Source organism: Cervus canadensis, chromosome 32 (genome assembly GCF_019320065.1).
Source record: "Cervus canadensis isolate Bull #8, Minnesota chromosome 32, ASM1932006v1, whole genome shotgun sequence".
In the NCBI taxonomy this organism is placed as follows: domain Eukaryota; kingdom Metazoa; phylum Chordata; class Mammalia; order Artiodactyla; family Cervidae; genus Cervus; species Cervus canadensis.
Window position 1 is genome coordinate 12573986 of NC_057417.1, and position 12241 is coordinate 12586226.

At 47.7% G+C, this 12241-nt stretch overlaps 1 protein-coding gene across 5 annotated transcripts in view; it reads right to left on the minus strand.

Moving 5' to 3' along the window:
• Positions 1-6577: 6577 nt before the first annotated feature.
• The window catches only part of SYT17 (synaptotagmin 17), an 82855-nt gene continuing 77191 nt past the window's right edge, over positions 6578-12241 (minus strand). For all 5 annotated transcript variants that reach the window (XM_043456259.1, XM_043456258.1, XM_043456260.1 and 2 more), the window contains one exon: positions 6578-8031. In XM_043456259.1, coding sequence (XP_043312194.1) covers positions 7835-8031 — 197 coding nt within the window. In that variant the 3' untranslated portion in view covers positions 6578-7834. The remainder of the gene's footprint in view (positions 8032-12241) is intronic.

Below are 12241 nucleotides of genomic sequence, written 5' to 3' on the forward strand. Positions count from 1 at the left end.
CCCCAGTCTCCGCCCTCTCCCCTCCCCTCCTTCTCCCACCTCCCTCCTCCCCGCACACCGCTGTCAGCTCAGAGTGACTGCTCGAAGGCTGCCCCTGGCTGGCCCGCTTTGGAGAACTAAGAGGAAGCACAGTCCTGCTTCCAAGCCACGAGTGACCCTGGGCGTGGGTTTGCATCCCTTGGGACTGTAAGATGGGACAATAGCAACATGCCCATCCCAGCCTGGCACAGGAGACAAAGCATCTTGGTGCCCTCGGACAAAGTGAAAATATAAGCCAGCATCTAGAGCTGAGGTCTCCTGGGGCAACTCACCCGTGGATGTGATTTGTTGGATCCGTGCTGCGTGGGCAGCACTAGTGGTAAAGAACCCGCCTGCCAATGCAGGAGAAGTAAGAGAGGAGGTTTGATCCCTGGGTCGGAAGGAAGATCCCCTGGAGGAAGGCATGGCAACCCCCTCCAGTATTCTTGCCTGGAGAATCCCATGGACAGAGGAGCCTGGCAGGCTATAGTCCATGTGGTTGCAAAGGGTGGGACACGACTGAATCGACTTAGCATGCACGCACGTGCGGTGTTTTAAATTTCTAAAAATTTGTTGTCAGGGTATACAATCAGGAGATTTTAAGTGTAAGTCCAGATTTCTGCGCTCTGTTGAGAATCTGAAGATCTGACAAGACTTAAGCCTCATTTGCCCACGGGAACAATTTCGCGGAGCTCAATGGACATGAGTTTGAGTAAACTCCGGGACTTGGTGATGGACAGGGAGGCCTGGCGTGCTGCAGTCCATGGGGTCGCAAAGAGTCGGACATGACTGAGCGACTGAACTGAACTGAACTTAGAGAGGGCGCCTCCTTCAGGCAGGGCCTCAGCACTTGGGCTCAGCCGGTCCCCACCTCGTCTGCGCGGCGCTGAGCCCTGGATTCCCCGCAGCGAGGAGGAAGGGCGGGGCATGGCATTTCCTTCCGGGTCTTTTGGAGGTTAAAGAAGGCACTGGTAGAAGGTTCTTGATGTAGAGGAAGTGTTCAACAAAGAGAAGCAAACTTTGTCGTTAGTGTACGGTTCTGGTGTGGTCAAACTGAAATCATGGTGCTTCATTGGAATCTCATTGCATTTGTGAATGGATACCTCTAAAAATCATAGTCTTCCTGTATCCTCAGGCAAGTCACTCTGCCTCTCTGAGCCTCTCTTTCCTCCTTTATAAAATAGGGGATAATAACAGTACCTGAAAGTGTTAGTTGCTCAGTTGTGTCCGACTCTGCCACCCTATGATCTGTAGCACCCAGGCTCCTCTGTCCATGGGATTCTCCAGGCAAGAATACTGGAGCGGGTTGCCATTTTCTTCTCCAGGGGATCTTCCCGACCCAGGGATCTAACCCAGGTCTCCTACACTGCAGGCAGATAATCTTGACCCTCTGAGCCACCAGGGAAGCCACCAATAACAGTGCCTACCTCACCAAGTTTAAATGTAATCATTTGTCTGTAATACTCAGCATAGAAGCTGGCAAATAGCAGGTGTTGAATGCATGATAGCAAATTTTGCTGTGATTGTCATTGCTCCTGTGCAGGTCTTCATCTGGCCTTCTTTGGACACTTCACCCTTTCTCTCCCGAAATGCTCAGCCAGGTGCCTTGACACTTCGTGTGGCTGGCATTCACGGGGCAAAAACGTGTCCCAATCGCTCACTTTCTCTCTGCAACAGCCGGCTGTGCCTGCAAGGAATAACTTAACTCGTGCCCACATAGCGTGCTTTGCCAGCCCACGCAGGGCTGAAAGCCTGCCAAGGCCTGACTCATGCTCGGAGCACAGCCCAGGCCCATTTTCAGCCACAGCAGAGCTCTACCCCTTGCCTCAAAGCTTTGTGGGGGTGTGCCCCAGAGCATGCACATTTATTCATTTAGAAATGACATGTTTATTATATGTGATATGCACATACAACTTACTGTACTAATATACTGTGTCTGTTATAAAACAGCCCTCCCCCAAATTGACCTATTTAAAAAGTTCATACAAAAAATATAAAAATGGAAGACAGTTGGGATGCTTTCTTCCCACTCTCCATCATCTGGTGCGCTGACTGTCCTTCAGGGGCCCTTGCTGTTGTGTCAAACACCCTCTGTGTGAATGGACCCGGTGGAGAAGGAGGGTCATCAGACATAGGCCACTGGAAATGCTTTTGAAAAGTGGAGGGTCCTTTGATTTGGCAAATAAACCTCCTAGATGATCCGTGTTGATAATACGTGATGGCTGGAGATTTTGGTAAATGAGATCATGACCCTGCTCTGATGGAAACACGACAAGTATTTGTGACATGCTCAGTCCAGAGTGTGGTTCATGGACGAGCAGCGGCGGCATCTCCTGGGAGCTCATTAAAAGTGCATAATCTCAGGCCCTAGCCCTGACCTGATGAATTGGAATCTGCATTTTGACTAGATCCCCAGGGAATCATATGTACATTCCTGTTACCTTGCTCTAGACAGGGGTAAGCAAACTTTCTTAAAAATTCCATTTTTTAAGAAGAATTAAGAATTCTTTTAAGAAGAATATATTTAAGGTGTACAACATGATGATGTGATATATATATATACACACACACATATATATATAGTGAAATGATATGGCAAACTAATTAACGTATCATCTCCTTTTGTGTGTGCTGAGTGCACCTGAAATCTACCCTTTGCAAATTTCCAGCATTCAATACTGTGTTATTAATTATAACTATCATGCTGTACCTTTGATCTCTAGACTTTTTCATCCTACATAACTGCAACTTAATTTTTTTTCTGTAAAGAGCCAGATAGTAGTGGCTTTGCAGGCCACAACTCTGAATCTTAGGAATGAGCCTGACTGGGTTCCAGTAAAACTGTATTTACAAAAAAGAGCAGTGGGCTGGATTTGACCTGCAGGCTATAGTTTGCACCCCCTGCTCCAGACTTCAAGTTTCCTGTTTAGAACATAGACAATTTATTCACTTAACATATAGGATCTTTGCTGCCATTTGGAGGTTGTAGATGTCTCTTTGTAACACAATATATATTTTCTGGTTTCTTAGAGACATTACTGTCCCCTCAACCCTATACGTGCACACAGACAGCCACTGTGTTCATGGTGGCCTGTGGGTTCAGCAAAGATCTATTTTTTTCTTCCTATCATCTATCTATCATCTCCTTTAGTTTCTTACCTTTTAAAAATTGTCATTTATTTACTAGTAAGTAAAATAAAGTTCCCTGTCCCTCACCACCATTATAAAAGGGACAGTAGAGGCTAGTTTATTCCATACTTTCCACTTCAGGCATATCTGTATCTGTGTTCAAATTTCAGACCTGCTTCTGTGTGACCACACACTGATTATTTAATCCCTCTTAACTCCAGTTTCCTCATCTGCAAAATGGGAACAAATCAATACCTTCCCTCATACAAGTGCTTAGAACAATGCCTGACACTTAAGTGCACAATATATGTTAAACTACCATGAAATCACTATAGGACCCTCAAAAACACTGAATTGGAAGGTATAAAATTGAGTAGCAAAATGACTTCCCAAGAGATAACCCCTGCGACCTTCAGGGCAATGTCTTCCAGTCTTTTTTCTAGGCATAAGTTTAAAATTTTTGCTTAGTGGTGCTCATTCCTAATTATTTTAAACGGTAGTTTTGACCCTGAAAAAAGTGGGATGCCCCACTTGCAACCCTCAGTCACCCAAGTGCCCATCAGATCCCACTGGCAGTAGAAGACAGGGCACCCAGAAAGGAAAGGAATCAGGAGACGTGGACGGCTGTGACACCTGTGCTTCTGCTGTTCTGTCTATGACCAGCAAACACTGCCCGATGCGTGTCCAGTAGGAACAGCCAGCAAGCGTGGTGTGTTAAGACCTTGACGGCACTATCCTGGCTCATCCTCACACCACCTGCAGCCTTGCAGGGTAGAAACGGTCATCCTATTTTCAGATGAGACAGTCCAGCACAGCGGTCAGCCACACCGGCTCTGAATAAGTGTGTTAGCCTGCTGCAGCAAAGTTCCAGGGATGGGGTGACTCAAATAGCACAGTTTCACTGCCTCACAGATCTGGAGGCCGCAAGTCCCAATTCCGGGTGTTGGCAGAAGCAGTTCCTGGGAAGGCGCTGTCCTCAGCCTGCGTCTCCAGGCCTCTCTCCTTGACTTGTAGATGCCGTCTTCTCCCCACGTCTCTGCACATCATCTTCTCTCAGTGCGTGTCTGTCTTTTTGTCCTCCCCTCCCCTTAATGTAAGGACACCAGTTGTACTGGATCAGGGCCCACCCTGATGACTTCATTTAACCTGAATCACCTTTAAGGAGCCCCATCTCTCAACACAGCCACATGCTGAGGTCGTGGGGGTTAAGGCTTCAGTACACGAGCTTGAGGGAGACGCAGTGTAGCTCACACCAGGCTCTAGAGTCAGCCAGGCCTGGGTTGGCATTCTAGCGCCACTGCTTACTCACCACTTAATCTCATGAAGCCTCAGCTTCCTCATTTATAAGAGGGAACTGACAACATCTCCCACGTGGGTTGCTGCAGGAGGATGAAATGAGACATTTAGCACTTGGCACGGTGTTTGGTCAGCCCTCTGGTTGTTGGGAATGAGGGCAGCAGGTGCTGGGGATGCCCCACTTGCAACCCTCAGTCACCCAAGTGCCCACGACTCTGCCGTGGGCTGGACCGCACACGGGGACAGCTCACCTGCTTGAGCACACCCTCCTTCTCTGCCCGGGGAGTTCTCTATGCTATCCAAGTTGGCTCAGCCCAAAAGGACAGTGAGTGCTAAAGTGTCCAATGCTGAATGCCAACGGGGGCACCCCTCAGGCCCTGAGCAATAAGATGCAATAGTTAAAAGTCCAGTTTCCCTGTAGCAGTCACTCTCAAGTGTATTCTATTAATATGTGGGTCCCCAGAATGACTGAGCCCTAGCTGCCCACAATGCCAGTTAAAGCAGGCTTTGATGGTGTTCCTCCTGCCCCTGACTTATCCTTCTGTTTATGATTTCTGGGGTCACCTCCCAAATAAACCATCACACCCAAGTCCTTGCACTCAAGTCAATCCTAAAGGAAATCAGTCCTGAATATTCATTGGAAGGACTGATGCTGAAGCTGAAACTCCAATACTTTGGTCACCTGATGGGAAGAGCTGCCTCGTTTGAAAAGACCCTGATGCTGGGGAGGATTGACGGCAGGAGGAAAAGGGGATGACAGAGGACGAGATGGTTGGATGGCATCATCAACTCAATGGACATGAGTTTGAGTAAGCTCCAGGAATTGGTGATGGACAGGGAAGCCTGGCGTGCTGCAGTCCATGGGATCGCAGAGTCAGACACGACTGAGCGATTGAACTGCACTGAACTGAACCCAAGTCGTTGCCTCAACATCAGTTTCTGAAGTGCCCCACGTAAGATAATGAGGAAACTGGGGCCCAGACCAATCACCATGTAACCTCATCTCTAGTCTTGTCTTCCCTCATTCTGTTTATTCTCTCATATTTCTCTCCTCTTCTGTGCAATCATGGGCAGGAAGCCGTTTTATAAAGTAGGAAAAGCTTTTCCTTTTCTCTCCTTAGAAACATAACCTAAGGCAACCTCCCTATCTTTCGTCCTTGACCTTCACGCCACCTCCACTCCAGAGTGGGAGGCACCAGAGGACTCACGAGGGGACTCTGGAAAGCCCAATGAGGCCAGGAGTGGATCCATCTCAGTCCACAAGGTTTACCTAGGTCAAGCCCCTTTTACTGGGCATGGCCAATAGAAAGCTAAGGAGCCATGGCTCCTGTCCTGAACAGTTTTATAAAAAAAAAAACCTCTTACCTTCCACACCTGGAAAATGGGGATAATAATAGCTCCTTTGTCAAGAGGTTGTTGTGAGAATTAAATAAGGCTATGCCAGCATTGGGCTTAGCATGCAGTAAGGCTTCAATTAGAGGTAGTTGTTGTTATAAAAGTTAAACAGAAATAAAAGCTTCTTGTGGGGAGGACAGGAAGGAGCTGTTATTTCTGTCTTGGCAATTGAAGCTGTGTCTGAATGATGAGTATGAGTTGGAATTATTAAGCTGCTAGTAACCATGATGCTCCCTGAATGGGGAGAGCCTGTCTAGGAGACAGAGTGATAAACAAAGCCCTGATTACTTCATTTGAGCCCCTGGATCCAGCTATGCCTAAAGCCAGGACTTCCTTTGTTGCTTAAACAATTTGGTGTTAATTTCCTGTTGCTTGCAACAGGAGGGACCTAACATAAATCCTTATCTTCTTTTACACAAGTTCTCCTGTCAGTTGTCAGATGAATATACCTTAACATTTTAACTGTTCTTCCTGCCCAGACTACACACGAGTCTTACCAACAATGTCCAGCATGACTGGCTGTCTGGTTATACCCACTGTGGCCCTCAAGTGTTGCAGCTGAGACCCTAGGTATCATGGGGCAGGGACAAGCTGTCCCTGTGCCTGGTCTGAATTCTGGACGCATGAGATCTGTGAGCACGATAAACACCAGTGCTTTGAGTTTTTACACAGAGATAGTAGCTGAAATACTCTCCTACCCTCCATGGCCGTGTTCATGAAGAAAAAGATAACTCAAATACATGGCACAAATAAATAATCTTTAATTTCAATAAATAGCTCCCCATTATACCAGACAATACACTGTGGGAAAAGATACAGAAGCATCCAACAGAGAGAGAGAGAGAGAGAAAGAGATCTATTCTAACTACACTAATTTCTTAGCACGAGAGAAGTGACTTTGGTTCACACACGAAACACAGCGAGACCCTCAGAGTGTGACAAGGAGGGAGACTCTTGGAGTGGGGCGTGGTGGGCGTGGTGGCCATTTTATTCCACCTAACCGTCCTCTGCAGGTCTTCTGGGAGTCACAGTCACCATGATTCGGTCAAAAAATGTTACTTCTGCTCTATCATATTCTATTAACTTGCTATTCACACACGCTACGGTTACTGAGGGTGGGGTCTTGACACACGAGAGCGCGGTGGGTGAAACTTCACTGATGGGCAAGGCAGACAGAAGGAGTGCTCAGGCCTGAGGTCCCGGCCAGCGCCTTGCTCACCAAGGGGACACAGAGGCACACACACACACACGCTCACGCGAGGGCACACACGCCAGAACATCCACACACACCCCCACGGGGAGTCCCCAGGGAGAAGCTAACACAAGGACGGCTTCAGCGAGGCCAGGAGAGGCTTCTGACACTGGAATATTTTTTGTTGCCATTTGGTTTCTTCAAATAGTCTAATCTATGTATCACACCCACTAAAGAGAAGACAAAGTACTTACACGTTGGGGGAAGGGTAGCAGGTCTGAGGAACCTCTGGGGACAGCAGACGGTTCGGGAGTCACCCAGTGGGTGTGCATTTTGGGTTTGGGGGGGTCAGGCCTCCCAACACTGGCCAAAGTGAAAGTGAAGTGAAAGTGTCAGTCACTCAGTCGTGTCCGACTCTGAGACACTGGCCAGACTCTTGGAAAATTTCATCTCAGTGGAGGCTGGCACCCTCGGGGAGGTCTTTTCTCTGGCCTGAGGGTTCAAAGTGCATTTTGGGGTGGGAGGATCCAGGAGAGCAAGCACTGCCCATAAGTCTCACGGCAGAGCCCGCTCAGCTCGCGGCTGATGGATGGATGGGGCTTCTGGAAAGTTCTCAGGCCTCACTCCTCAAGGGCGGCCAGTATGTGATCAACAGTCCGCGTCCTCTCAGTTCTGAGAGGAGTTGGGTGTGTATGGGTGTGTGTGTGTGTGTGTGGATGGAACAGTATACACATAGGGCATGTTTCTTTTGTCCTAAGTTTTCTTCCTTTTTTCCACAGACGACAGCTGCCGTCCCGGCGGCCCTCAGGTCACCTCCAGCGAGGCAGGGGACACGCGGTCGCACTCGGCCCGGGACCGCAGGCTGTGCCACTGCTCCACGGCCGTGCGGTGGGCGCTGAGCATCCGCCGCCAGTGGTTCGATTCCGAGGGGCCGGAGGAGTACTGGCCGATGACGACCCTCCCGATGAAGTCGTTGCTGCTCTTCATGTTGTGGCCGAACACTAGAGGGGCGGGGCAGGACAGAGGCGTTAGTCTCCACACGCCTCCACGGCAGGCGCCAGCCCTTGTTTCCAGGCCACTGTTTTCTTTAACCCCTGAGAAGACCCCGATTCCCTCCTCCCCCACCCGCGAGTCCCTCGGCTGCAGCTTTTGACCTCTGACCCTGCAGCCTCACCACGCTTCCCTCAGGGCACGACAGCCGGGTAGTCCCGGCGGAACCGCCAGCCACCGCTGGCGTCCGGCTGAGTGCTTGAACCAGGTTCTGAAGGCCGCACTGCTGACGCGGAGGGCTGGCTAATTCTCTGTGGGGGCAGGCTGTGCGCTGGAGGCCGTCCAGCAGCACCTCAGGCCTCCACCCACCAGCTGGCATTTGCACCCCCAGCCCAGCGGTCACAATCCCCAAATCTCCACACATGACCCAGTATCTCCGGGGGCTCAATTCACCCCAGATAAGGACCACCTGTTTAAGCTGTAGGCCAGGAGAACAGACATCCTAGGTGAATCCTAGGGCTTCCCTCATAGCTCAGTCGGTAAAGAGTCAGCCTGCAATGCAGGAGACCCTGGTTCGATTCCTGGGTTGGGAAGATCCCCTGGAGAAGGGATAGGCTACCCACTCCAGTATTCTTGGGGTTCCCTTGTGGCTCAGCTGGTAAAGAATCCGCCTGCAATGTGGGAGATCTGGGTTCAATCCCTGGGTCAGGAAGATCCCCTGAAGAAGGGAAAGGCTACCCACTCTAGTATTCTGGCCTGGAGAATTCCATGGACTATACAGTCCATGGGGTCGCCAAGAGTGAATCCTGGCTCTGTCATTCGACAGCTCTGGGACCCTTGAGACAAGCCCCTCATCCTCTGCCACCCTCTTCTTAGTAAGTGCAGCCTTGGCACTTAATACGTGCTCAACAAACACTACACTGCTCTTTCAATCCTCAATTTCTACCTGTTGACCTTTATGAAAGAGACAGGCTGCAGAGGCAAGGTTCCTGAGAGAAAGGGCTCTGGCAATTTCTTCTCCCTTTGTTGCACTGTATGTCCCTTCAGAAGGCTGTTAATTCCCATGCAAGCTTAATTCGTGTCTTTCAAGCCTAATGAGATAGCTTGATTTATCTTCCCAGCCGAGTTCTGCCTAATTCCTTATCTGCATGTGGGGAGTCAGGGCATGCCATCTCGCTGACGGGAAAGCAGGCTGTGTTTGTCTGTGTTATAAATGAAGGACTACGGAATGGGGACTATCAAAGATTCACCCAGCGTGAGCAGAGTGCAGGCGGGCAGATCCCAGAAGGGGTGCCCATTATCAAACAAACCAGCTAAAATATGCAACCCAAAACAGAGACTGAATGCTAACAAATCTCTGTTCTCCTCTGTGGGATTCACATCAAGAATTTCAAATGATAAAAATAAGGGGGAAAAAAGAAAAGTGGAAAAACAAAAACTCTATCCATTGTTTTAAGCCCCAAAAGACCAAGAGTGAACTGGGCTAAGTGACCTCTCCATCAACAGTGTCCCATACCTGTCAGCTTCGTGAACAAAAACTGGACCATGTTCATTTTTCGTACATCTGATAAAGTGGTCACTATGCATAGGTAGACCTTATTTATAGGGAAACCCCCTACAGAAGAGAAAAATTAGGAATAGAATCTTTGCTTAATAAAGGATTGCTGAGAAGCTGATGCATCTGAATAAACAAAGAAGCACAACTTTTTTGAATAGGCAACATGCAGGACTCTTGAACCACACCTCGTGGGGAATGGAAGGTAAAATTTTCACCAAATGAAAACACGTTACCAGTGTCCCTTTCCCTGTAGGTCTCACATCTAAAGCAAGATATCAGGAGACCATTTCAGACCCCATTTGGAATTTCTCCTTGGGGATACAATGTTCTATCTTCCTCTGCCTCTCCAAAACTTAAGAATGAAAATGGAGAAACAGCCTAGTAAGTGAGTATTGGTTTTGCTTCTTTGGGAAGTGGTTTTAAGAAAAGAAATCTCAAATGTTCTCAGGTACTGTTGCTGAAAGAGGAAGCAGTTTCATCTTTTGGGCAGAGTATCTGCTCAAAATAAGAATGTCATTGCTTAAGACCCAGCAATTCTACCTCCAGAGATCTGTCCTGTAGAATTACCTGCATGAAGGGATAAAGATACACATAAAAGAATTATCCACCGTAGGAGCCCTCAAGCCAAACCTGGTCTGTACCTGTTTTCTGTAAATAAAGTTTTACTGGAACCCAGTCAAATCCGTCTGTTCACACAATGCCTGCAGCTGCTTTTGTGCTATCGCAGCAGAGCTAAGTAGCTGCAAGACGGACTGTGTGGCCTTCAAAGCTGAAAATACTTACTATCTGGTCCTTTACAAAGATGTTTGCCAACCCCTCTTCTAGAACATCATTTGTGAGCATGAAAAATGGAAACAACAAAAACACTTCATGAGGAAATATGACTGAGGCTGTTGATATCCTGCCCACCCTGGAGGCTACCCGTAGCCTTGGTTGCTGGCATCCTACCATAAGCACCCACTGCTCTCTGCCTGGGACATGCCAGTGTATGCTGACCACGTGACTTTCGTAGGGGCCTTGGGCCACACAAGAGCAACTTGACCTCAGAAAAGGCTGGGGACTAGGGTCAGCCACCCAAACTGTCAGCCATGCTTGCACGACTGAGCCCTAATCCAAATTCTAGACACGGAGGCTTCAGTGAGCTTCCCTGGTTGGTGATCCTCCGAGCATGTTGCCACATGTCATTATTGGGAGGATGAAATGCTGCCCACGTGACATTTGTAACTCATGCCTGGTCTCTCCTGGACTCTGCCTTTTGCTGATTTGAGTCTGTATCTTTTCACTGTAATGAACTGTAACCATGAGTGTAACAGCCTTTCTGAGTTCTGTGAGTCCTGAAGAATCAGTGAACCTGACGGTTGGTCCTGCCTCCCAAGCTCCAGTTACCCACTCATGGATCATCCTTCACTGGCCTGCCTCCCTTTCTGGTCTCACTTGCCCAATCTCTTACAGTATTTCCTGGGATCACCTTCCTAGTAGCCTGCTTGCATCCAAGTCTTGTCTTAGGATCAGCTTTGGGAGCACCCAGACGAAGAATGGAGAAGACTAATTAAATAGTTTCTGATGTGACAATACCATGGAAACCAGCACCATGGTTAAAAATGAGATAGACCTATATATACAAGATGGAAACGTCTCCAAGACATATTGCTAGGAGACAAAACCTAGTTGCAAAACAGTATATATAAACACAATCTCTTTTTTGCTTTTAAAAAAAAAGAGGTGATATTGGGTTCGCCAAAAAGTTCTTTCAGTTTTTTCCATAAGATCATATGGAAAAACCCAAATGAACATTTTGGTTAACCCAATATACAGACTAGAAAACAATATCTGGAAGACTATTTACAAAATTGTTAACAGTAGCTCTCTCTAGGGAGGGGAAACAGAGAACTTTCTACTTTCTGTATTTATTATATAAGTATGTACAGTTTGAGCTTCTAACAAGAATATATAATTTTGGGGGAAAAAAAATAAAGGAAAAAATAAGCATCTATTAGAGAATCTACAGCAAAATCAGCAGAAGGGGCAGAAGTATGAACGGAAATCTGATAGCCTACGCTTCTTATCCCAATGTGCAAAGTAGCTTGGCTTGGTGAATCATTCAGCTCCCGAAGGGTGGTCGTTCCTCAGTGATTCAGCCTTTCTGACGGGAAGCAGTCGTTGCTTCGGCCATCTGAGCTAATTGGCAGACTTCGGGACTTGCAAATCACTTGGAAAAGTTATGGCAATCTTAACAGTCTTTTAAAAGCCAAACATTTAAAATGCAAATTATAATACCCTGAATAAAACTAATGACTTCTATCATAAACGTTGCCTGGGAGAACATCAAGTTTGCCATCTCTGTTAATCTAGGGATTGTGTTGGTGGAGAGCATAGGGAATTACACTGGATACTGACTAAATCCAGAGAGCAGCTCAGAGGCAGGAGGCTAGATATCCCTGCCCCCCTCCACCCTGTACATAAGGAAGCCAAGTCACTGAATGAGCTGGTGGTAACATGCAGTGTTTGCAGTACAAAAACCGAAAAACCAAAAAAAAACAAAAAAAAAACCCTGTATGTGAAGTGAATTCCTCATAACTAGATCCCTATATTTCTCCTTTTCAGAAACAATAACATCTAGAAATTTTATTGTGAGGCACCCCAAATATCCCCACTGACTGTTA